Raw genomic sequence first — 25,733 nt, 5'->3', positions numbered from 1 at the left:
TTTACTGAGAAAAAAAATATGAAGAAATTTATTTTAAAGTCAAAGTTAAAAAAGGCATGGGTGCCCCATCTGGGATCTCGACCCTTGAGATTAAGAAGCTAGGCCCTAGGTCAGAATGCTCACAAATTCTTGGGGTAGTCCTAAAGAAAGCAAAAATGAACAAACCTCTTTGAAAGTATTTTACTGATTATGACAGGCAATAGTGTTCTGTGATTCCTACCAAGCCTCTTAGGATGAGGCGGCATGCAGAAGTCCTCCTACAGGGTGTGACTTGTAGGGATGGACTATTTTCTCATCCATCCCAGGCTCTGAAAAATAAGGTGGCACAAGAGTCCACGTCCCTGGATTTGTAAGCCCAGGTCTTCTCCTTGTGCAGTGAACTCTTCTATTATTTCCCCTCATTGGTTCTGCAACTTCCCACTGGCCCAGTGGCATATGGTGATCCATGTGGTTTCTGGAGCCAATTTGACCTCACTCTATTCCTGGCCTGATCCAGTGGCACTGTCCACCTCTCTAGCCGAGTGTGAGGGGCACACTTGTGTGTTGCAACAGCTAACTAGAGTGAATCTTGGGGTTCTCACTGGAGCCCAGACACATGTGAGGAGAACTAGACATGATACAGAACGTCAGGCTCAGCCATTGGTGGGGAGAACAAGCAAAGATAGGAGCAAGCCAATTTCTTTGGAGCAGGGTTGCATTTTGCCTCTGAAAATCCAATCTGCTTTAGACCTTCCTTATTGTGCCACCTGAGCTGGGGTTTCTGGGACAAGAACTGGAAAGTCACCACTATACTATCTGTCCCAAATCCACTAGCTTCCCAAGACAGGCAGCTCACAGGGCTGTGGCCTTCACTGACTTCCATGATGTGGTTCTTCCTGCCGGAGCAGGCACGCAACTCTAGAGAGGACTTTCCCACACTGCTCATATCGAACCACACAACACAGTGTTGGCACAGACAGAAAAAGATTGCTAGATGAATCAATCAACATGTCAAAACCACCACACTGACCAAAAGAAAACATCAACCCCAAATCCCAAGTAAACATTTTGTCATGTTTGTTTTCTCCAGTCCACACACACACACACCCCCCAATATGTGTATCTTCCTTGGCTGTACTATTTCAGGGGAAGTGATAGAAACCTTACTCCTGTGTACTTTATGTCTTGGAAGCAACCATTGCCTTGGAATAAAGTTATTCTTCTGTGGAACACCACCACCATTATCACCTGATAAACTCCCTATTATCACAGAGGCAAGTTAAAGCCCAATGATTCTGGTTATTCTGGAAGTGTCTCCTGGCTTGGGGAACCATTATATTCCTATGTTTATGTACCACATTTGCTCTGTGAGTGTTCTCAGAGTGGCTGGAAAGGGAGCACCTACCGGGACGGCTGAGAAGCTGGAGAACTTCCGTGTGCTCCATAGCATGCAGGAAGTCACTCAGTTCCACGACTGTGCACCCCTTTTCCCCCATCAGCTTCAGTAAGCACAGGCTGGGGCTTCCTTCAGGCTCCAAGACTTTAAGAGAACACTGCTCCAAGTCGAGACAACTGCAAGACAGAATTTAATTCAAGAGTTTTCTTCAGTTTGAGAAACCTGCCCTCTGCCTGGCACTGTGGGGAGTGTGGCAAGGGGGGGTGGCAATGATTAGGGGTCTCCTTTGTTCCTTCTGCAACTTGGCTCAATGAGGAGAATAAAAGGGCACCGATGGGGAAAGCACAGGGGTAAAGAGCTTGCGTGGACTCTGCTCACCTGGATTTGATCCCCGGCACCACAAAGGGTCCCTGGAGCACCACCTCTGAGCACAGAGTCAGGACTAAGCCCAAGAATTGCTGGGTATGGCCCCCAAATCAAAACCGAAACCCCAAAATAGAAAGGAAAAGCTGGGTTCCAGGGTGTCATTGCAGTCCCAAAAAGAAAGGGGAAACCAAGGCTGGATGACTGCTTTCTACTATAACCATTCTGGTGCAGCTGAGTACTTTTACCATGTGCCCTGATTCTTTCAAGAGTTTCAAAGCAAGGAACATTGAGCAAGCCAATCAATACTACAGACATTTAAAGTATTTCTGAGTAATAATGACCCCGCTACCATATAAATCATCATACCACAATTTAAAAAATATTTTTTAAAAAAGGGTACTTCTAAGTGCCTAGGAACACCTTAAGGCAAAAGAAGGCAAATGTTATGGCCTCCCTTGGACCAAAACTGTCAGCACCTGACTTTGTAAATAAAGTTTTACTAAATGGCAGTGAAGCTCATTCATGCAGATTCACAACAGCAGAAACAAGTAGTTGGTCTGAAAGGATATTCACTACTTGGACCTCTCTGGGGTGTGTGTGTGTGGGTGTGTGTGTGTGTGTGTGTGTGTGTGTGTGTGTGTGTTGGGGTGGAGGTGGGGATAAAAAGATTCCTTAGCGCTCTTCCTGTCTACAGGAATGCCTGGGGAAGGAAGTGTCACTGAGTACCATCAGTTGTGCCTGGAATGGGAACCCTGGGGAGGGGAAAGGGTCTCCCCTCACATAGGCACAGGCCACTCCAGAGTCATCTGTAGGGCTACAGTGCCCTTTCTCTTACTTCATGGCATCCTCCTCTCTCTGGAGGAGCAGACACTCTCCCCTTACTGTGTTCCCTCTTCTCTCTCCTCTTTAAATAAATAAAATTTCTTGACCTCACTAAGAAACAAAACAAAACAAAACCCATGCCAGCACAGATGTGGAAGACTTCAGAGGACTCAGAAAAGGCCTTAACCCACCCCAACATTCAGTTTCATTACAACACTGCCCCAGTTTTCAAAGATTGGTCTCCCAAGAGCTGTGATAAAAGGGGTTATGTCATAAGGGAATAAAAAAAGCATGCACCCATAATATATCCATAATAGTATATCTCTTCCATGGGGTTCTTAGAATTGAATAGATAATATGTGTTAAAAGTACTTAGCTCAGTAAGTGAACATGAGCTCTTGGTATAAAATCAAAATATTAGAACTGACCTTCTGCTTATGTTGAAAAACAGCTTTTCCTTCAATATGTCTTCTGAGTAGTCACTACTTGGGAGACAGGCTATGTCAACTTGGTACTTTTCTAAGCAGCCTGGTTAAAAGTGTGTCCTTACACTCTACACAGGCTCAATGAGGGTTGGCATCGTAAGATCGACAGTTCTTAGGCTCTGAGCCAAGCTCCAGCAGCACAACCTGAGATCCAGGTTAAAATGATGGAAATAAGGGCAGGTGGACTGTCGGCTACTCTAAGATGGGTTTCCTTGCACTTTATTTTTCTTTTATTTATATTTTTGTTTTTGGGCCACACCGGGGGGTGCTCAGCACTTACTCCTAGCTCTGCACTCAGGGGACAATGTGGGATGCCAGGGATTGAACCGGGATGGTTGCACGCACAACCAAAATCCTAACCACTGTACTATGGGTCCAGCCCCATGTTCCCTCGTGTTTTAAAGCATCCTGTCTGCCATGAAATGACGGAGGCTGTGCAGACAACAAAAACAAAATACAAAAACAAAATACTGATGGTGCCTAATGGTTCTCTCTTTGAGATTTTCCTTTCCCAGACTCTGTGATGCTCACAACAAGGAAATGATTATTAAAGACAAACAGATAGAAATCATTATTAAAGACAAACAGATAGAACAAACAAACAAAAGATGAACTGGTTTGCAAATAATCAGAACAAGTTCTATGCAAAATATACTTTTCATGATGCAGAATGGTTACAGGGATCTAATATCTAGAAATAAGTCATCCTGTGAACATTTACAAGGGCTTTAACTAGTGTTGATACTTATGTCAGAAAGAGAAAACCTATGTAACTGGTGGAAAGACTGCAACTTCCAATACAGAGGCCCCCAAGAAAGGTGGAAAGGAGGAAAGAAACCTTTCTTCTCACTTACGCCTCTTGGGGGTGGCTTGGGCCCACAGGTTTTTTCTTTCCTTTTTTAGTTACTTTTCCTGTAAGAGTGTTCTGAAGTGGTTTCCAGCAGAGGAATTTGGAATCTGATTTTAGTAAAAAGATGAGAAAAAAAAAACTTTGTTTTTCTAAAATGTACCTAAGTTTGGGGCCAGAACAAGGGAACAGCAGGTAGGCAGCAGGTTCCCTTCCTAACCTCCAGTCCCCCTTTGGTTCCCCCAAGTACCACCAGGACAGATCCCTGAGGGCAGAGCCAGAAGTAAGCACTAAGCCTCTTCAGGTGTGCCTTCCCCCTAAATCTATCTAATATCTTTTTTTTTTAAAGCACATTTTCAAGAATAGAAACTAAACTAAAATAAAGATTTTATTCTACTGGACGGGAAAGAGTAGGATGGTTACGATGCCTGTCTTGCAGAAAGCTGGCTTCCTACCTGCATGTGGTTCCCCAAGCACCGGGTCCTTTTGCCCAAATCCCTACCAAAAGGTTTCTTTTGCTTCTCCTTTGGCTACACTGACTCTTTGGAATCACTGTTAACAAGCACTGATTAATCACCAAAAGTAAGCCCAAACTTGAAGAGGAAGAGGAGCAAGTCAGGTGTGTGGTTGTTGTCGGTCTCTGCCAAGAAAACGAAAGGTACAGACCTGAATATGTTGAGGACAGACCGAAGTGTTCAAGACAACCTAGGACAGACCCCAGTGTGCTCAGGACAGACCCAAATGCTCAGGACAGACCCGAGTATGCTCAGCACAAACCCAAGGGTATTCAGGACAAACCAGTGAGGACCATGTGAGCAGAGTAGTGTGAGGGAGGGGACAAGAGGGTCTCAGGACTGGGCATGATTTCCCATTTGAGAAGAGTCACTTTCACAGTGACTGAGAACAGACAGGGGCTCTGGTGAGCTGGAGGAGGAGATTTAGGGGACTATTGGGGAACCCCGAGTGAGAGAGAGTGGCTGGCATGGCAGCACCGGAGGTTGGATTCAGACCTCCCAGATATACAGGGAAGGCAGGGCTGGCAGGATCTGCAGATAACACTCAAGTAGGGTGTGTCTGAGCAGACTTGGGGATGACTAAGAGGTGTGCCTGAGCACTAAGGGTGTGTGTGTGTGTGGGGGGGGCAGTCAGAGGGAGAGCAGCCCCCTGCCCAGGTGAGGAAACTGCTGGAGAGGCTGGTTTCCAGGACAGTGTGTGCAAGTTGCAATCTACCATGTTGGACCTCGGGAAGGAAGATGGTGCCAAGAGCCATCTCAAGGCAGACCATGGGTCAAAGCTGCGACACAGGCTGAAGGTTGGAGAGTACTCAGTGGAAGCAGAGGTGAAGGCCTGGGAGGATAAAGGCAGGAAGGGCCAGCAGGGTAAAGAGAAGCCAGGCCAGCCTGAAGGCCCCCCCCCCCCCCCATGCCCAGTGGTGGGAGGATATGCTGAGTGGAGGAAGACTGTGGCTTGGGTTTCTTCGTGTTCCCTTGCTGTCACTAACATTCTGGATTTCTGCCATCAATGTTCAAGGAGCACCTACTGGCTCTCGGGACGGCAGCAAGCCACTTTTCCGAGGTTTATGTGCTGTGGGTCTGTCTCAAAGTAACCCCCACTTTCTGCCATCTGCGGGACCAGGCTCTCCACAGGACAGAGTCACTTGGGCAGGACTTGCACTGCATTCACACAGTGTTGGGAATGGGGCTGGGGCGAGCGGGATTAGGGCTGTGTTTATCCAGAGCATGCCCATAGGCCCATGGTTGGGGGACACCAAACTCCAGGCCAGGAATGGTTAGGACTCATCAGTACCCCAGTGAAAACATTTCTAGCTGTCCCTAATCCTGGAGGGCCAGGTCTATTCAATTCCATCCAGTTCAAGCGAAGGTGTGTAGCCGGAAAGACACAGTCAAACAGGACAGGCCATGTGGGGCGATGCTCGAGCTGGGACTTCACGGAGAGCAACTCTATAAGAACACTACCAGGGGAACTGAACTCGCACCCCCGTTCCTGCACACCAAAGACTCTGTCCTTAGGCCCTTCCACTTCTCCTAGCTGTCCCTCGGCCATCAGTGTGACGCTCCTTTACCTGTCCTGGGTCCTCCCCTGAATGTCACCAGTGCTCCCTGCCCTTGGTCATTTCCCTCATCTCACACATTCCCAGGGTGAACCTTTTCCCTTTCAGCAGGCCGGGGGACTGGGAGCTCCTCAACGCTCTAGGCTTCAGGACCCCATTCTGAACTCACCAGCACCCGGTCCCACAGCACCGCTGGGTGTGGCCCTGGTATCACTCCCACCGCAGGGCCTGAGCAGCAGCACATCCTCAGGTCCTTGCATCCAAACTCTGATTGAGCGACACCAGCAGGGTTCCCAGCTACCTGAGCACTACTCGGAAACCCCCCCCCCCCAATATTATGTTTTGCTTTTTATTCCTAGCACAGGAAAAAATCATGACCCTATTACTTGCCTTCATGTTCACAACATTTTTATTCTGTGCTCTCCTCCCTGCAAGGGCCAGATGCTTGCAAATGCTTGCAAATCAGCATTCCTCTAAAGAAACCCCAAACTCTGAACCTCCCGGCTGCTGTGAGGGTTGAAAGATAGACTGTCGCTGTCTGGACTATACTGAGCGCTCAATTAAGGATTAAAAAAAATAAAAATATTAACACTCAACATAGCATTTAACATATTACCTATGAATGTCTCAGAATGACAACCCATCGCTCGATAAACCCTAACCATGGGTCATGCTTTTTATCTTCTGGAACTTCCAGCAAATCATAGGCACTCAAAGGAAACAGCTTAGAATCAATGAAATGACTCCTCTCCGAAGCAGAAAACTAGTAAGAGATGGTTCCTAATTTTTTTTTTTCTTTTTTGAGTCACCTCCGGCGATGCACAGGGGTTACTCCTGGCTCTGCACTCAGGAATTACCCCTGGCGGTGCTCAGGGGACCATGTGGGATGCTGGGAATTGAACTCAGGTTGGCAGCGTGCAAGGCAAACGCCCTACCCGCTGTGCTATTGCTCCAGCCCCCTGGTTCCTATTTTTGAGGAGTTCACAAGGTGATACACAAACAACGATGGCAGGAGGCAAAAGTTGAGGAGTATGAGGAGTTAAAAATCTACTAAGGCATTGAAGGGCAAACCAGAAGTACGGGGAGGGGGTGGGGAGGGTGGGGGCAAAGTGCAGTGAGGAATCCCAGGGTAGGGATTCAGCAGGTCCAAGGGCAGACTGAGATGTTCTCTTCTTCATTCATTCTCTCCACAGGGAAAGAGCAGCTGCGCTTTTCAGGGTCAAGGCACAGAGCAAATGCAGAAGTAGAAGAGAAGCCAGCTCTGCAGCTAAGCCCAAGCCACCACAGGGGTTTTCAAAACACACACACACACAAAACAATGCCGTCCATCGAACTCATTTTGGGGGCTTGTTCTGGAGATTTTTCTCCCCCCTCCATCGGCAAAAGCAGGTTCTTTTACCACATTCTGGCGCTCCGCTTTGGAAGTTCTCAGGACATTTCCTAGTTTGAATTTCTAACGTGGTAAACAGGAGCACGTACAGTGCACGCGATGCAGAACCCACGTTAAACAAACAAACAAACAAACAAACAACATAAAAAGCAAAAAACCCTGCGGGATCCTCAATGATTTCTGAAGACAAGAGAACAAACAAACAAACAAACAAACAAACAAAAAACCACGGTTCTGTCTTCCTTCGTCTGACAGGAGATGAACGGTGCGAGCGGCACGTCAGTTCCCTCAGCCCAGCGCCCCCGACCCCTCACAAGCCTCCCTGACGATCGGGTCAGGTCAGGTCGGGGGGGGGGGGTCCCCGCATCCAGACCCCTCAGCGTCCCCCCCCACCCTCGACGTCGCCCTCCAGCTGTCTTCCCGCTCCCCCCCCACCTCACCTCACCTCACCGGGGCCTCACTCACCTGAGGCGGACGCGCCCCCGACTGCCCGCCAGCTCGGCCAGGCGCCTCCAGCCGCGGCCCTCGGGCGCGCGGTCCAAGCCCTCGCTGAGGCGCCGCAGCAGCGGCTCGGGAAGGCGGTTGAGCGTCGGCGGCGGCTGCGCGGCCGGGGGCGGCGGGGCCTGCAGCGACTCCCCCCACAGCGAGCCGGCCGGGGCCGCCGCGGCCGCCGACGACGAGCGCATCGCGGGCCTGCTCGGCGCAGCCTTCCGCTCGCTCGCCCGGAGCCCCGCCGAGACGCGGGCGGAAGGCGCGGGCGGGCGGTGACAGGAGGAAGCTCCGCTCGCCGCCCAGCCGAGACGGGTCGGCCGCGGGGAGCCGGGCCGGCCGGCCGGGCCGGGCGCGCCTCGGGGGCGGGGCCTAGACGGGGCGGGGCCTCTGCGGGGCGGGGCTCCAAGGCCGCGCCGGGCGCGCCTCGGGGGCGGGGCCTCTGGAGGGGCGGGGGCGGGGCTCCAGGCGCGCGTGCGCGCGGCCACCCGCCCCCGCCGCCCCCGCCGTCCCCGGGCTTCCTCGCGGCGCGCGCTTTCCAAAACCCGGAGGCGGAGCCGCGGCCGGGCCGGAAGGCTCGTGCGGTCGCCGCGGCCGGAGGAAGCGGGGCAGGAAGTACGCCCCGGCGGCCGTGCGACTGCGAGGAAGCCTGCGGCACCGGGGCTTCCCGAGGACCGTGGGAGGGAGGGAGATCGCCTCTCGCCGACGGAGGGGCGCGCGCGGCTGACTCAGGCCCTCGCGTGTGCCCGCGCCTCCTCGCTCTTTTTTTTTTTTTTTTTGGGTTTTTGGTCACACCCCGGCTATGCACACTCCTGGCTTTGCACTCAGGAATTACCCTTGGCGATGCTCGGGGACCATCTGAGATGCTGGGGAATCGAACCCATGCCAGTCCGGTGCAAGGCAAACGCCCTACCCGCTGTACTATTGCTCCAGCCCCTTCTCGCTCTTTTTTTGTCGTTGTTGCAGGGCTCTCTGCAACAGCGGTTGGCTTGGCTCAAGTGGACTTCTCGCTTCGGGTGCTCAAAGGGAAATTGCACGAAATCTGGGGCTTTGGCTTGAAAGAAGAACAAAGCTTGCACTGGGCTGTATTTTAAACCCAGTCAGAGCTTGGGCACCATTGCTTTATTTATTTTTAAGTAGGGATTTGATTTTTCTCCTAATCAGACTGTCACCCACAACCCTTCTCATCAAAGCGGTTTTATACCGGATGTCCTGTCATGAGAGGATGGAGAGTTGATGATATAATTAGCGCAGACCATCTCTAAGCTTGCTCTTTTAAAAAAAAAAATCAATATTCAAATCATTCTCCCAGGGAAAAGAAAAAAGCGGAGTTTGGGACAAAAGCAATCAACTGCTGTGTGACTGACCAGCCTGTCACGCAGGAGGATTCTAAAGCAACCACTGGGACACTCACGACTCACGGGCAAGGGCATTGCGCCCTAATGTCTCCACCGCATTCTAGCTTGGGCCGTGTTTTTCTCAAACCAGTGTCCATTTAGATAATGCATCCAGAAAAGCTAGATTCCAGCTTGATGATCTTGATGGAGTGATTTAATACTCAATGGGATCTGTAGCTAGGGAATTGGCAGCAGAAATCTAAGGAGTTGGTGTTTTCTTTTAAAGCATTAATTCTGCCTTGCACACAGAGGGTAGTAAATCCTAGCGGTTATCCTTACAAATACCAGCGCTTGTTTCTGACTTCACTCAACCAGTCCCTGAACCAATGTTTTATGAGTACATTCACTGCATGTCTTAGTTACAGAAACCAAGCCTTCTGGTCTTTATTGGTCCAGTCTGTGTCAGCCTCATCTTCTAGCCCTGACCCGAAGATTCAATATCCTGTGCTGAGTGTGCTTACTACAGCTCCTGTGTGGTTGGGAAGGGCTATTTTATTGAACTTGGAGTTTTCTTCTCAGATCGATCAGGTTAATGCTAACGCTGTGTGTGTTTGAAAGGGCCCTGTTTTATTGAACCTGAATTACTTTCCCAGTTTGAGGTTCATTCTAACATCGAGATTCAACAGATTTCTTTTTATTAAATACTGTGCTGGTTGTGTTCCTTCTGCAGCTTCTCAGTGTGTGTGCATGCGCGCACCCCTGTTTTATTTAACTTGGGAGTATTCTTCCCAGTTCAATCAGGTTACCTTATATATCAGCATAGCTAGCACTGCACTACCAGCCTTAGCAAAGTAACAATCTTTGCATCTCTTCACCATCTCTCTAACCGCTTCCACTGAGTTTGAAAAAAATCCCTGTTCCTTTCCCTCTGTGGTGGTGAATTGCTGGAGGGCCACACACACTTGGTTAGGGTGCTTACTCTCTCAACTGTGGGCTTGAAGTGGGGGATCACACCCTTCTTGTTGCAGTGCTCAGGCACGTTCTGGCATACGGCTTCCCGGAGGTAGCAGTCTCCAGTTTTGGAGGTCACATGCACACAGGGACAGTGTGCCCAGCAATGCTTGGAGCACTGGAGGCAGAGAGCTGAGGGGGCTGGACCTGTGTGTGGTGCATAGAGGGGCCCTGGGAACTGAACCTGTGACCTCACACTTGCAAGGCCGTGGCCACTGAGCCATCTCTTGCTCCCCTGTTGGGCCTTTATGTCTTCCCAATCAAATGTCATATCTTTATTCTGTCCTTTCCTTCCTGAGGTTCTCTTTAGGGGAGCAAGGAAGTGGTAGAAAGAAAATGACTCCTGGAGTAGGCCCTGAATTTGAATTTCGATATTTTGCTTCTGTTTTGTTGGTTTTTAACTCACTTCTGGCAGTACTCAGGGTTTATTTCTGGCCCTGTGCTCAGGGATCACTCCTGGGGGTATTCAGAGAACCCTGGGATATGCAGTACCCAGACCCATATTGGAGTCAGCCACATACAAGGCAAATACCTTAATCCCTGTATTATCTCTCCAGAACCCTGAATTAGAATCCTGATGCTGATACTAATTTAAGCGATTGACTTCAGTTATCAGCTTCATTTTCACATCTGGACAGGAGATGCACTTCAGCGGTGGAACAATTGTCTGGCAGGTGTGGGACCCAGGGTTTGATCCCTGGTACTGCAAAACAAAAACAAAACCCCCCAAAAAAACCCACCAAAACAAAACACAAACCCCAAAACCCTCCTGTTCCATTTATACTCCCAAAAAAAAACTATTTAGTTTTGGGAACAACATAAAAAGCAAGTTAGTTTCCTTTTCTGAATCAACCATTCTGTTGGCATAAAGATGGGAGAAAATTAAGAATGGGGATTCGGCATTCGATTGCCCTGTGAAGTCCGAGCATATCTTTAGCTTGCCTTCTTGGCAGTGCTTCCTCATTAACTGAAAGTGGCAGACTGTGGTGAATCCAGACAATTTCCAGGAAGCTGGTGGTTTTATTCGCGGGAAATTCAGTGAAAGGTCATTTTCAAATCCCATGTCTAGAAGCTGACTCAAACCATCTTTCCTTTGCACAATCTGACTAGAGCTTGCACTCTGAAAATGTTAGAACACACACCGTTTCCTTTCTGGACAGGTTCTCTCAGGTCAGGTTCAGGAAAGCAAGCAGGGTCAGGGATCAATGGAGCAGCCCTTCCACTGTGCCTCACCACCATGCATGCCCCAGGCACGCACTCTGTGGAAATTGAACAGCTCTGGCACCCTATAATGAGTAAGTCTGTGAACTCCATTTTTTGTTGACCAAGTTAATTGGCCCTATTCTTCCAATATCTCAGATAATGGTGAGCATATTTTTTTTATGGTAAATATTTTTTCAGTAATAAAATCTTTTATTTATTTGTTTTTACAAGTTTACAGTTTAAACTTTATTCTTTTTTTGGGGGGGAGGGACACATCCAAATTTTCTCAGGGCTTACTCCTGGCTCTGCACTTAGGAATAACTCCTGGCAGGCTCAGGGAAACATATGGGGTGCCAGGGATCGAACCCAGGTCGGTTACATGCAAGGCAAGTGCCCTACCCGCTGTACTATCACTCTGGCCCCTAAACTTTATTATTAAATTTATTATTACTATTGGAAGCCACTTGAAGATGATTCCACAGAATAGTAATCGTTATGCATATTTTTATATAAAATATTTAAAAATTAAGGTGTTTACATTGTTGTGTTTTACATATAAAGATCTTGCATACTTACTAGACTCGATTTGTGTAAAAACTTTTGTGTGCTTTGGGAATCCAAGAAGGTTGATGTGACTCATTTCACTGTACTAATCCCTGTAGTGAAGTGGTACGGAACTGAACCCGCAGTGTCTCTGAGGCGTGCTCGTACAAGAGTAGTAGGGAGGGGGCCAGAGGAATAGTATAGGTTCTCTGGCTCTTGCCTGCATGCAGCTGACCTCGGTTCTGATCCCTGAGCATTGACTGGGGTCTATTCCTGAGCATAGCTGTGTGTGACCCCCCGCCAAACAACAATAACAACTATGGACTGGGGGGAGAGCTCAAGTGGTGAACACATACTTTGCATGCAAGAGGCCCAGGCTCAGTCTCTGGTACTCCACGATCTCCTTAGGACCCTGGGAACAATCCCAGACACCATCGAGTATGGTTTGCCACCCCACATCCCACCCCACAAAAAAAAAGGGAAGGGAAGGAGATGAGCTTGTGTCTAGTGGCTTTCTTGGTTCCTACCCTTATTCCTCCCCCTTCAAGACCTGAGTTAGTCTCTAGGGAGTCACTCAAACTGTCTTCTGCAGACATCTGCACCCATTTTGCTGCCATCATCCTAAAGGCTAAGAGAAAACGGTCCCTTTTTGGCTTCAGTTTTGCAGTCTAAGTGTCACAATGGCATTCCATACCTTCCTTGTCCTGGTTGTGGTCTTTATATTGACCATGGTAAATACCACACTTACTTGGCTATGGTTTATTCATTTAATAATCGGGCTGGAGCGATAGCACAGTGGGCAGTGGCGTTTGCCTTGCACGCAGCCAACATGTCTGACCCAAGTTCGATTCCTCTGCCCCTCTTGGAGAGTCTGGCAAGCTACCGAGAATATCTTGCCCGCATGGCAAAGCCTGGCAAGCTGCCCGTGGCGTATTCGATATGCCAAACACAGTAACAACAAGTCTCACAGTGGAGACATTACTGGGCCCGCTCGAGCAAATCGATGAACAACGGGAGTACAGTGCTACAGGGCTACATTTAATAATCAAGGGATGTTTATTGGTTGTCTGGTTCTGTACCAAATGCTGTTACATAACCAGGCTCTATTTGATCGAATTGTTAGCCTTTAAGAGTAGTTTTAGGTTCACAGCAGTATTGAGAAGGAATAGAGTACCTATACCCCCTCTGTCTCCATACAACATCACTTCTCCCATTCATTAAGAACAGCCCCCACCAGAGTGGTACTTTTGTTACAGCTGCTGACAACTCACCATCATTGTAAATCCACAGTGCTCTCTCCCGTTCTGTGGGTCAAGACAAGTGTATGACGCGTAGCCACTGCTATGGTGTCAGAGTATTTTCACTGCCCTACAAGTCCTCTCTTCTGCTTGCTCATCCTTCCTTCTATCCAACCCTTTGCAACCACTATTTTTGACTTTTTTGGGTCACACCTGGAGATACTCAGGGATTACTTCTGGCTCTGCACACAGGAATTAATTCTGGCAGTGCTTAAGGGACCATATGGGATGTAGGGGATCGAATCCGGGTTGGCCACATGCAAGGGAAATGCCCTCCCTGCTGTACTATTACACAAGACCAAGATATATATATATATATATATATATATATATATAATTTCCCTAGGTTTGTCTTTTTCATAACATTGTAAATCATTGATTCTTAGACAACATGGGTTTGAACTTTGCTACTCCACGTACAATGGGATTTTTTTTTTTAAATTTTTGGGTCACACCCCGCGATGCACAGGGGTTACTCCTGGCTCATGCACTCAGGAATTACTCCTGGCGGTGCTCAGGGGACCATATGGGATGCTGGGAATCGAACCCAGGTCAGCCATGTGCAAGGTTAACGCCCTACCCGCTGTGTTATTTCTCCAGCCCCGGGATTTTTTTTTTTAATTCCACTGGTTCTGCTTTCTCTGATTCTACCTGCTAGAGTTAAGCTTCTGGGGGGGACAAAGTTATGCATTATTTGGGGAGTTGGTGCCCCTTCTCTGGTCTTTTCAGATGAGTTTCTTTTACTTAGTAACAGGCATGGAAGTCTTTCCCTGTCTTTTCTTGGCTTCTTTTCTGTTGAATAGCACTCTGTTGGCTGTATGCACCACCTTGTAGTTATCCATTCACCTGCTGAAAGATATCTTGGTTGCTTCCGAGATTTAGCAATCACGGATAGTTATCCTTTGGGTAAATACCAAGGAGTGGCACTCTTCATCACACGTCAAGAATGTGTCTAGGTTCATTAGTGATGGGACCCTTTTACATTCCTGCCCACCACCAGTGGGTGTCCTGTTGTTCTGTAAGCTCCGCATTAGGTTTGGTCAGTGTTCCAGCTTTGGAAAACGAGAGTTGTTAAAAGGAAGTTAAAATCATGGATTTCCATGAAGGTACCAAAAGTAAGAGTCAAAGTTTTGTTTAATCATTAATGAACAAGGGAACCATAAGGTGTTATGGCCATACAGGGTGAATCCAAAGGTAAGAGAATTATGTAGGTCCTGTAAAGCTTCTGAACTGAGTTGATCTAATTCTCCCTCCCTCCCCCCCTCCCTCCCTCCCTTCTTTCTTCCTTCCTTTTTCATTTTCTGGGCCACATCTGGCAGTGTTCAGGACTTACTCCTGGCTCTGTACTCAGGGATCAATCATGACGGGGCTCAGGGAACCACATATGATGCCAAGGATCAAACCTGGGTGAGCCAAGTGCAAGGCAAGTGCCCTACCCGTTGTACTATCTCTCTCCTTATCTGCAAGGGAGGAGGGGGAAACCCTGGCAAAATGTATTTATTATAAAGAGGAATAATTTGCATCCTACCAGTTTGAACACCTCTCCCTCAGGATTATAGGACACCTTATCAAGATCAAGGAAGGCCTGGATACCCTAGCTGGCTGCCAACCCACCCACTGCATTCTAGTCTAGTCTAGTCTGCGTTCGCAAAATAGTCTAGTCAATTTTCCTTCTCAGGTGCTGAGAGGACACGGATGACTAATCTAATAATCCCAGCTGGAGGCGAGGAAAGGGACCTCCCCTCTCCAGCCTCCATTGGTGGAAAGGGGCCTTTTGCCTCCCTAATTCGTTCAAACACCAAACTGGGAGAACCAACCCAGAGGGCAGAGCTAAGAACATATAGAAGGGGAAAAGACGAACCAGTGTGATAGTGCCATGGGTAGGGTACTTGTCTTGCTGGGTTCCATCTCTGCCACCCCATATGGTGTCCCGAGCCTGCCAGGAAAGATTCCAAACTTTGCAGCATTCTTTGCAATTAACAACACGATGGAATTGACACAAATGACCTTTGAAAGAGGAATGGATGAGCACAAGCGAGCTCTGTACACACACAGTCCCCCAGTGGAGGGAATTCAGATATCAGCTGGAGAGCACTGTGAAAGGAGCCAAGCGCAGTAGGAGACATTCTGTCTGATTCCACTCCTCAGGCACCCGGAAGAGTTGGAGTCGTAGACATAGGGAGGAGGGCGGAAGCTAGTGGGCTGGGGGAGCTCTTTCCAGCCCCAAATAACGCTAATGAGGTCTCACTATACACACAGCAGAATTCTGGAGTTCCTGGACATTTCTGGAGTTTCTTAATAAAGTAAGGCATCAATAGTGTTTTAATGATGGGGCAAGCCTGAGACAGTATATTTGCAGGCGCCCATTGGACATGGGTAGGATTTTATCCCCCTCCTCCTCCTCCCCCCTCCCCAGGGTCCAGCTTGGCACCCTGGACTTCAGGCAAGAATTCACCATCTGGAAAAGCCTGACGGGGCTCTGGGGACCTCTCGCTTTTCGACTCTCACCTACTCACGCTCAAGGGATAGGGCCTGAGCAAAAGCACCAGATTCTTATGAGTGTTATTTTATACTTAGCATTTTGCCTTTTGATGTGAGGCTTCAGAGTTGGCAATCGTTAGCAAATAACCCATTTCTGGCAGGGTCTCGTGTATGCAATCTTCCAGCACCACATGTTGTACCAGAGTTTCGGCATGAACTTGGGGATGGATCCAGAATCTGGGCTGAACAGTGTGGATGCACCATCTACTCTAGTTTAAACTCTGGGGTGGAGGGGTAGTCACTTCTCTAAGATCACCGTCAGCCACATCAAGACTTACTTCTTGTTTTATGTCTAAATTTATCTCCCTTGAGCTTTGAAGGGCAAGTCTTCTCACCACAGAGACACTTCTGGAACATTCTTTTGGTGGTATATTATTTTGGGGCTACCCCCAAAGGTGCCAGGGATAAACCTGGGGCATCCACCTGCAAAGCCTTTACTCCAGGCCGTCAGCCATCCCCCCAGTTTGCCTTCTGGTGCATTCATACATTCTTCACTGTGACCCGCGAAGAGTGGGGGGTCTCGGAAGAAGTGGGCACCAAGGAGAGGCTGAGGGGTGAAAGTAGACAAATCTGACAGTGGGAAGAGTGTGGAGACAGCAGGATCTTCTCCTTCTCGTCAGCCATTCTTTGATCTTCGGATGACCCAACACGGATGACCAGAGGAGACTGTGACACAGCTAAGTTCGGGGTCTGACTTTGAAAGCTGGTGTCTGCCAAGTCAGTGCTGAGCCCGGGGTGGGTGGACAGGCCAACAATTCAGATGCTATGGATGGTGGCCACCTGGCTTACTGGAGAAGGAAAGGTTATGGGTGTGCAGAAACAGGGAAAAGGATGGACTTTGAGGGGGAAGCCAGATTTTCGGTGAGAGGTTATAATGTAGCAGATACAGATGTTAGACGATATGGCCAAGCACCGGACGCCTATATCGTGTTCCACACTGCCGTTACCACCAAATCCAAAGGGGCCGAGGATGGGACTGGAGGGTTGAAACCGATGATTCCTCTCTGTGCGGCCCCCGGCTCAATCTCGACCCTACAAAAGTAAATAAATAATAAAAAAAAATTGAGAAAGAGTCAAGATGACTGTGATTCAGAGCAGGATTCTATAGTTCCCTTCCACTCCGGCCAACCCCAGGCAGACAGAGCCTTCCAGGGCTGGGGGTGCCCGAGTAAGGAGAGTTGGGGATGCAGGCTTGACTGTGTCTCTCAGGTCACCCCTGTGCTGAGGAGATGAACCGTGTGGTGAACGGTGACTGTCTCGTCCACCATGAGCAGCACCGTTGTCTACTCAGAAATACTGTCTCTCTTGGGCCGGAGCAGTAGTACTGCAAACAGGGTACCTCCCTTGCAGGTGACTGACCCAGGTTCGATCCCCAACATCCCATATAGTCTCAGGAGCCCCGCCAGGACGCTAGGAGTAAGCCCCGAGCTCTGCCGGGTGTTGCCCCAACACTATGGCCCCTTATGGGCCTCCCACCGTTTCTTTCCATTCTGCTTATTTAACTCAATGACTGGCCAGAGGCTGGCAGGCCTGCTTCCCACTTCCGGCCGTTCCTGGGGCTCTGTGGCCTTCAGTGGAGGGAAGCCGGTCTGAGGCTGCCTGGTGGCCAGGCTGTGGGTGTGAGGTGGTGCCGGAGGAAACCGGTCTGTGGTGGAGGAGGAGTGTGAGAGGCAGGAAGGAGAGGTGGAGACGGGCAGGGGCTGGTGTTCCCGTTCCTGGCTTCGCTCATACGTACCTCTCCCACAGGTCTGTGGGCTGAGCCCACTCGCGTGAGCTATAGGGGAGGAGAGGAAGCTTGCAGGCTGCTCTCACTGCAGGCCCCGACTCCTCAGATGACCCTGACGAAGGGCGGGCAGACAGGAGAGAAGATTGATTTTGTGTGTACGTGGCCACCAGGAGAGGAAAACCTTGGCGCCTGGACGGGTTAGGTGTAAGGATGATCATGATGATGATGATGATGATAATAATAATACATTATAATAATATATTCTATATTCTACATTATATACTATTATATATTAATTTAATATATAATAATAATGGGCTGGAGTGATAACACAGTGGGTAGGGCACTTGCCTTGCATGCGGCCAACCTGGGTTCGATTCCTCCATCCCTCTTGGAGAGCCTGGCAAGCTACCAAGAGTATCCGGCCCGCATGGCAGAGCCTGGCAAGCTACCCATGACATATTCAATATACCAAAAACAGTAACAAGAAGTCTCACAAGGGAGACATTACTGGTATTCAATCGAGCAATTTGATGAACAACGGGAGGACAGTGCAGTGCATATAATAATAATAATAATAATAGTAAGTAAAGTAAAGTAAAGGCCCTCCCGTTGATCATCGATTTGCTCGAGCGGGCCCAGTAACGTCTCCATTGGAGACTTTGTTGTTACTGTGTCTGGCATATCGAATACTCTCGGTAGCTTGCCGGGCTCTCCGAGAGGGGCAGAGGAATCGAACTCGGGTCGGCCATGTTGGCCGCTTGTAAGGCGAATGCCCTACCGCTGTGCTATCGTTCCAGCCCCAATAATAATAATAATAATAATAATAATAATAATGCATATAATAGTAATCACTTAATTTAGTGACAAGAGGGAAAGGCTCCTATTAAAGTCTCTTATGGCAGGTGTGTTTCTTCAGGAAAGGCAGACAATTTCTGTTTCTCTCTCTCTCTCTCTCTCTCTCTCTCTCTCTCTCTTGTTTTTGGGCCATACTCGGTGGTGCTCAGGGTTTACTCATGGCTCTGTGCTCAGGAATTACTCCTGGCAGGCTATGTGCAGGATGGTATATGGGGATCCGGGGACTGAACCCAGGTTGGCTGTGTGAAAGACAAATGCCCTACCCTCTGTACTATCTGGCGAGGCAGATGGTTTCTGGAGGAAAAAAGGAGCATGTCAGTGTGTGATGATATTTGTCTAATAGGTCTACGATCTTAATTTTTCAAGGTCATAGTGCTCCTCGGAAGAGTGTTTGGGGCTAGTTTTATTGATTTCTCCCATGTGGCTGTACTGCGACTCTGAAGAGGAGTTGAAGGCAGCCTTGTTTTCCAGAAGTTACTGCTTTTAGTCAGATAATGAAGCCTCCCAGAAAGTTACTTTTCCCTTCCCATCTGTGAATCTCAGACACCAGCACTTAAAATAGTCATTAACCAAAGAAGCTTATTTCGGGGGTGGGATAACTTCTTTTTGTTTTTGGTTTGTGTTATGATGGGGAGGATTCCCAAGCAGTGTTCAGGAAGTCTGGGGACCCCCTGGGGATTCTCACCAAACAGGTCAGTGCTCAGTGCAAAGGCCTGAGGATGAGGTGCTACTTGGGTCTGGTGGAGTCAGGAATTACCCAGGCCACTGTGACATTTTGGAGGCTCCCAGCATTGCATCGGGTAATCTTCAGGGGATCATGTGGTACAGGGGCTGAAGCCTGGGTCAGATGTGACATATTTGAATCCTCTCATTCCCTAAGGTAACATGACAAACTACATTTTCCTGTCAAAGCTTTAATTAGCAAAGTACCCAGGAGGATGAAACTTTCAGTTGGTTGGTTGGTTGGTTTGGAGACCACCTCAGGGCTTACTCCTAGCTCTGCACTCAGCAGTCACTCCTGGTGGTGGTCAGAGAGCCTTATGGGATGCCGGGGACTGAACCTGGGCTGGCTGCGTGCAAGGCAAGCACCCCACCCCTGTGCCATCACTCTGGCCTCATCTCACATATATACTTCCTATAGCCTCTCACTCCCTCGTGGCCTTTGCCATGTGCCTCAATCCTAAAAAATATTTTTTTGTGCATTGTATGTTTAATTAACGAAGGTCCAGTGGTGGATGGAGGAAAGAGACAAACAGCCAGTTCTCTGGGGTGATGATTAAATTGATGATGCAAGACTCTAGGGGTGCATGCTGTCAATCCCAGTAATCTCAGAGTTCTACAAAGCACAGACCATCATCTTCTGGCCTTCATCCACCTCTGATGTCAGGCAGATGAATGTGAGAAAGGCCTCCCTTCTCCCCTGACACATTTCCTATCGTCTTCTTCTAACTTACTTTTCTAACCAAGCTTCTATAACCCCCGATCCCCAACCTGAGGGTAAGATGGGCTTTGGGGGCACAAATCCTCCATCTTCTCAGGTTGTTAAATATAATTTTTCTATTAATTTTTTGTATTAGCACTTCAATTGCAATTTCTCCCCACTTGAACCTGGGTTCATTAACAATGGTTACCATTGTTTATCTTAAATCCACTAAAATCCATTGTTTACCTTAAAATTCACTCACTCTTGGGTTAAACAATTGTACCACTACATGTATCCATCCTTGAGAATGCAGAGCATTTTCACTGCTCCAAATATTCTCTGTGCTTCTCTTGCTTATTCACCCTCAAGTCATCCCCTGGTGACCTCTGATCTTTGTACTGTCTCTACAACTTTCCTTTTCCAGAATGCCTTGGCCTTGGAATCACACAGCTTGTATTCTATTTTTTTTTTTTTTTTGCTTTTTGGGTCATACCCAGCCATGCTCAGGGGTCACTCCTGGCTCTGCACTCAGGAATTACTCCTGGCGGTGCTTGGGGGACCATATGGGATGCCGGGGATCGAACCTGGGTCAGCCACATGCAAGGCAAACACCCTACCTGCTGTGCTATTGCTTTGGCCCCACAGCTTGTATTCTTTTAAGATGGACATCTTATACTTACTAACACACATTGAAGGGTCTTTTGCATCTTTGCATGAGTTGATGCCTTGGTGTCTGGATAAGCCACAGTTGGTTTCTTCGTGGACAACTAACTTAAGGATATCATCTTAGCTGCTCGCAATTTCCATAAACACGGTCATCCTGAGCCAAGCTATCATAATCATATGTGTAGGTTGTTGTGTGGTCTTAAGTTTTCTGTTGCTGTGGGTAAGTAACAAGGAATGACATTGCTGGAGTATATGGTTGGGATGTTTAATTTTTATTTTATTTTTTTCTTTTTGGGTCACACCTGGTGATGCACAGGGATTACTCCTAGCTCTACACTCAGGAATTACTCCTGGCGGTGATCAGGGGACCATATGGGATGCTGGGACACGCCTCCCGCCCCCCCCCCCCGTCAAATCTTTGTATATTCTTTTACTTTTTTTTATTTGATGGGGGTTTTGGGGGAGGGTCATACCTGGAAATGCTCAGGGGCTATTCCCAGCTCAGTGCTTAAGGGGGTTATTCCTGGTGATCTGCAGACAAGCCTGTGCTCCAGCCCATTGTGCCCTCTGCGCATTCTCTAATCTCATAATATTTGCTTAGACAGCTTTGCTCTTCTGTGAAATTTTATTCACACTGTAGCACTGTCTTCCTGTTGTTCATTGATTTGCTCCAGCGGGCACCAGTAACATCTCCATTGTGAGACTTGTTGTTACTGTGTTTGGCATATCAAATACACCACAGGGAGCTTGCAAGGCTCTGCTGTGCGGGCGGGATACTCTCGGTAGCTTGCCAGGCTCTCTGAGAGGGACGAAGGAATCGAACCTAGGTCGACTGCATGCAAAGCAAACGCCCTACCTGCTGTGTATGGCTCCAGCCTGAAAATTTATTATTGTAAGTAATTTAATCCACTTATTAATCACAGCATTAATCAACTACACTTCTTTTCCCCTGGAGAGCTTTTGGATTATCACTGTATTTAGATGTTCCTTCATTTTATGACAAGTTCTACGAATAGTGTCCCCTGGAACAACAGCAAATTTGTGTTTGTGTGGCAGTCGTATTGGCAGCTGGACAGCCTCTTTCATAGTGCTGATTTCTGATATCAGTTTGGTTGACTCACTATATCACTGTCATCCCGTTGATCGTCAAATTACTCGAGTGGGCACCAGGAACGTCTCTATTCTTCCTCCCAACCCTGAGATTTTAGCAGCCTCTTCCTACTCATCTTTTCCCAATGATTGGAGGCTCTTTCAGGATCAGAGGAATGAGACCTGTTGTTGTTACTGTATTTGGCATATCGAATATGCCACGGGGAGCTTGCCAGGCTCTGCCTGTGGTCTTAAGGTTTATTTCAAACAAAAAAACCCCTTCATAGTGTTGAATAAAATTCTGAGGATCTCAGTTAAAGAAATCATTCAAAATGTGATAGTCTAGTGTTTATTTTATGTTATGGCAGGTACACTTGAATTTCAAAAATTTAAAACATATAAAAAGTGGTTAGGGACTAACATTTGTATCAACAATGGGTAAATGCTAAGACTGTTTATTATACAGCAGGGTACAATGGTAGTGCTAATGCCAACAGGGCATCATGGAAGCATATATAGAAGCATATATAAATGCTTCTATAAATATTTTTTAGGCTAGAAGAAAATTTGAAATTAGATTCTAGAGTCATAAATATGAGAACAGTAGGTATTGCAATCCATGGGATGTAGTCAAATGTGTGTTTAGAGGAAATGTCATAGCTCTAAGGATACCACTGGAGGGGATACACATTAAATGGTATTACAGTGTCCAGACAAGAAAGGATGGTGGCTCTGTGGAGGTGGGAGAGACAGTGAAAAGCACATACGCTAAAAGAGAGAAACAATCAACCACTGGCTAAAATGCTCCTATGCCATGGTGCTGTCAAGTGTTCCCATTTGGTCACAACCTCAGGCCAATACTGACCCTGAGGGCTTGAGTGTGGTTATTAGGCTGGTCATTGTGCCCTGATCTGGGGAATAACGAAACTCAACAGACCCACTGTTGAAGAAAAGGAGAGACAAATCCTTTATCTACTCCACAGCAAAACTAGGCTAGCTTTACATGATTTATGGCTTAACACATGAATTCTTTACACATGAATTCTGAAGTATTGATTTATCAGTGACATGAATTGTCCCTGAGGACACACTAAAAAATGGAAGCCATCTCAATTCTATCTACTCGAAGACCCTATCAAAGTCTGATAAAGAAGAGTCCGCACAAAATATAGCTATTCTCAGAAAGCAAAGAAAATGCAAAGCTCCTCAACTAACATATCAACAAATTGAGTCTGGTAGCTATAAAAATGTGCGATCAAGTACAACTTATTCCTGGGTGAAGGGGTGGCATTGTTAGAATTATTTGCTTCTTTTTATAATTGAATTGGGCTCATAAAGTCTAATTGACTTACCAGGTCCAGCTGCAAAGTGACTGTTCAGAACTTGACCCTGTGACTGCTAGTTCCAACATCATTCTCTCTCCTCTTCGAGTCCCCAGGTCGCTGGCACCTAGTTAGCTCCCGGTGGTCACTCCAGTGCGTCTCTCTGTGGGGCTCCGGCAGTCCCCGCTCGGGCCGCCCTGGTCCGGGTGGTTGACTCAGTTCTTTTCTAATTGTTGTCAGTGCTCTTCGATTCTGGTCTTTAATATTCAGCTCATTTGTCCAATGAGTTTTAAACCGATTTTGTTAAATCTTAGTCTTGGTGGGGGGAGGGATATTCCTTGAGTTTCTGAATGTGAGTCTCTAAGTGTCTGTGAGTGTCTGAGTGTAAGTGTCTGTGTGTCTGAGTGCGAATGTCTGAGTGTAAGTATCTGAGGGTGAGTGTCTGAATGTGAGTGTCTGAGGGTTAGTGTCTGAGGGTGAGTGTCTTCTGAGGGTGAGTGTATGTGTGTCTCAGTGTGGGTGTTTGAGTGTCTAAGGGTGAGTACCTGAGTGAGTATGAGTGTGAGTGTCTGAGTGTGAATGTCTGGGTTTGCTCTGGGTTCTGAGTCCAGGAGTCACTCCTGGGGCAGCTCAGGGGACCATATGCAGTGCCAGGAATCAAACTCTGGTGCTCCATCTGAAGGTCAGCATATTACCCCTGTACTAGCTCTTCAGCTCTTGAGCAAAAGTTTTGTTTGTTGTTTAGGTTTTTGGTCCACCCCTGGCTAAACTCACAGCCTATTCCTTGCTCTGCGCTCAAGGATCACTCGGGTCAACCTGGGTTGACCGTGTTTAGAAGACAAGCATCCTACCTGCTGTACTAATCCCCCTCAGCTATTTATTTATTTAGCTTTTTTGGTAACATCTGATGATGCACAGGGCTTATTCCTGGCTCTGCACTCAGGAATTACTCCTGGCGGTGCTTGGGGGACCATATGAGCTGGTGGGGATCAAGCCTGGGTTCACCATGTGCAAGGCAAACGCCTTCCCCACTGTACTATAGCTCCAGCCCTCTCCCAGCTCTTAAATGAGATTGTTTACACTTATTTGCTTCCAAAGATATTTGGGAACAAGCTTAATACCTAAAATAAAGAGCGAAGCGAAGAGAGCTCCCATGCTCCCATCAGACCATGCTACAGTCACCCGCACCAGTTTTTCTAGTGCAAAATGAAATAAGATGACCTTGTAGGTTTTTACTGTAAACTTTTGGTTTCACCCTGTTCTGTTTCCTCCCTTTGTGGTTCACTCCCTGGGAGGGGGATTTCCAGAGATGCAGGTTCTATAGTTTGTGTCTCAAAGTTCGTTGCATTGTTTTGAGAGGGAGTGAGGCGGCTTCGCTAGAATCCCTCAGTCTTGAAGAGCGAATGGATTAAACCATAGCCACGTGACCATCACTCAGCACATGCCCAGCCTTTCTCCAAGAAACAGTCAACACATATCTAATTTGGTAAATTATACAGAGCACAAAATGTCCTGCTTGAATTCTTTTTAGCATGTCATTAAGTTCACCCCGCTGTCCACAGAACACCTCTTTCTCACCCTCCCAAACAGAAAGCTCTTATCCATTCAATAATAAGCCCTAGTTCCACCGTTCCCAGCCTTGGGCCCAGTTCCACTTTCAGTTTCTGTGACTTTGCCTCTTCCAGGTCTCTCCCATCAATGGGCCATACAATCTGTGCCCTTCTGCTCTGGTTACTTCACTGAGCCAAGTGCTTTCCACTCTGCGCTCTGTGGTGTGCATGTCAGGATGTCACTTTCTCCCCTTGTACTTACTTATTTAGTTCATTGGAATTTTGGCCCAAACCTGGTGGTGCTCAGGGATCATTACTGGCTGTGCTCAGGGCATCACATGTAGTGCTGGGAACTGAATGATATTGATCTCACTCATATTCTACCCACTGCACAATCTCTCCAGCCCTGATTTTAATTTAATTAAATTAATTAATTTATTTTTTGCTTTTTTGTGTCTCACCTGGCGATGCACACAGGGGTTACTCCTGGCTCTGCACTCAGAAATTACCCCCGGCGGTGCTCAAGGGATCATATGGGATGCTGGGAATCGAACTTGGGTCAGCAGCGTGCAAGGCAAACGCCCTACCCGCTGTGCTATTGCTCCAGCCCCATGATTGTAATTTTAGTTTTAATTTTTGGTTAGGCCGCACACTAGGTATGCTTAGGGATTACTCCCGGTGGTGCTCAGGGGGACCATTTGGCCATAGGAGGTACCAGGGATCCAGCACAGCTTGTCCACCTGCACGGCAAGCGCCTGAATACCCATCCTATTTCTCCACCTTCTCTGTGTATATTTGGTTCTCTGCCATGAACTCAGACTGACCTTTATGAAAATTCAGGGGTGATATTGTCTCCAGAAAGATGTAAGGGTGTGCATGGGAATTACAGAGGCGATGATAATGTTGACACAGAAAAGTAAAGCGGGAACAATGAGGAATGAGAATGGGCGGAATGCAGCCCTTGAAGCCATCAAAACAAACTAGAGCTGACATAGTACTAAAGAGTTTCACAATAACTCAGAGGTGGGCAAATGAACGGAATAAAGTACAGTACCTTGAAGACGCCCAAAATAGACGAGAACTGAAATGCTAGTAATAGTGGCATTTTGAATCAGTGGAGAAATTTGATTTTGAATGGTTGGGTGTTGAGACGGGAAATGTTTCCTTAACTCATACACCACTCACCAAACAAGATCAAAGAAGCAGACAGTACCTTAACAAATGAAACCATCAGCATTTAGTAAGAGAATTCAGGAGGCGCTCATCACATTGAGAGGACATTTTTTTTCTTTGAAAATGAAAGCTTTTAAAAGACTTAAAA

At 47.7% G+C, this 25,733-nt stretch overlaps 1 protein-coding gene across 2 annotated transcripts in view; it reads right to left on the bottom strand.

Moving 5' to 3' along the window:
• The window catches only part of MALT1 (MALT1 paracaspase), a 53,730-nt gene extending 45,663 nt beyond the window's left edge, over positions 1–8,067 (bottom strand). For both annotated transcript variants that reach the window (XM_056106961.1, XM_056106962.1), the window contains exons 1-2: positions 7,822–8,067; positions 1,385–1,551 (exon numbers count right to left, since the gene is read on the bottom strand). In XM_056106961.1, coding sequence (XP_055962936.1) covers positions 1,385–1,551; positions 7,822–8,042 — 388 coding nt within the window. In that variant the 5' untranslated portion in view covers positions 8,043–8,067. The remainder of the gene's footprint in view (positions 1–1,384; positions 1,552–7,821) is intronic.
• Positions 8,068–25,733: the final 17,666 nt, after the last annotated feature.

This window comes from Sorex fumeus, unplaced genomic scaffold, assembly GCF_029834395.1.
Source record: "Sorex fumeus unplaced genomic scaffold, SorFum_2.1 ptg000151l, whole genome shotgun sequence".
NCBI lineage: Eukaryota > Metazoa > Chordata > Mammalia > Eulipotyphla > Soricidae > Sorex > Sorex fumeus.
Note: the sequence above shows the minus strand (reverse complement) of the source record. Positions and strands in the feature narration are given on the sequence as shown.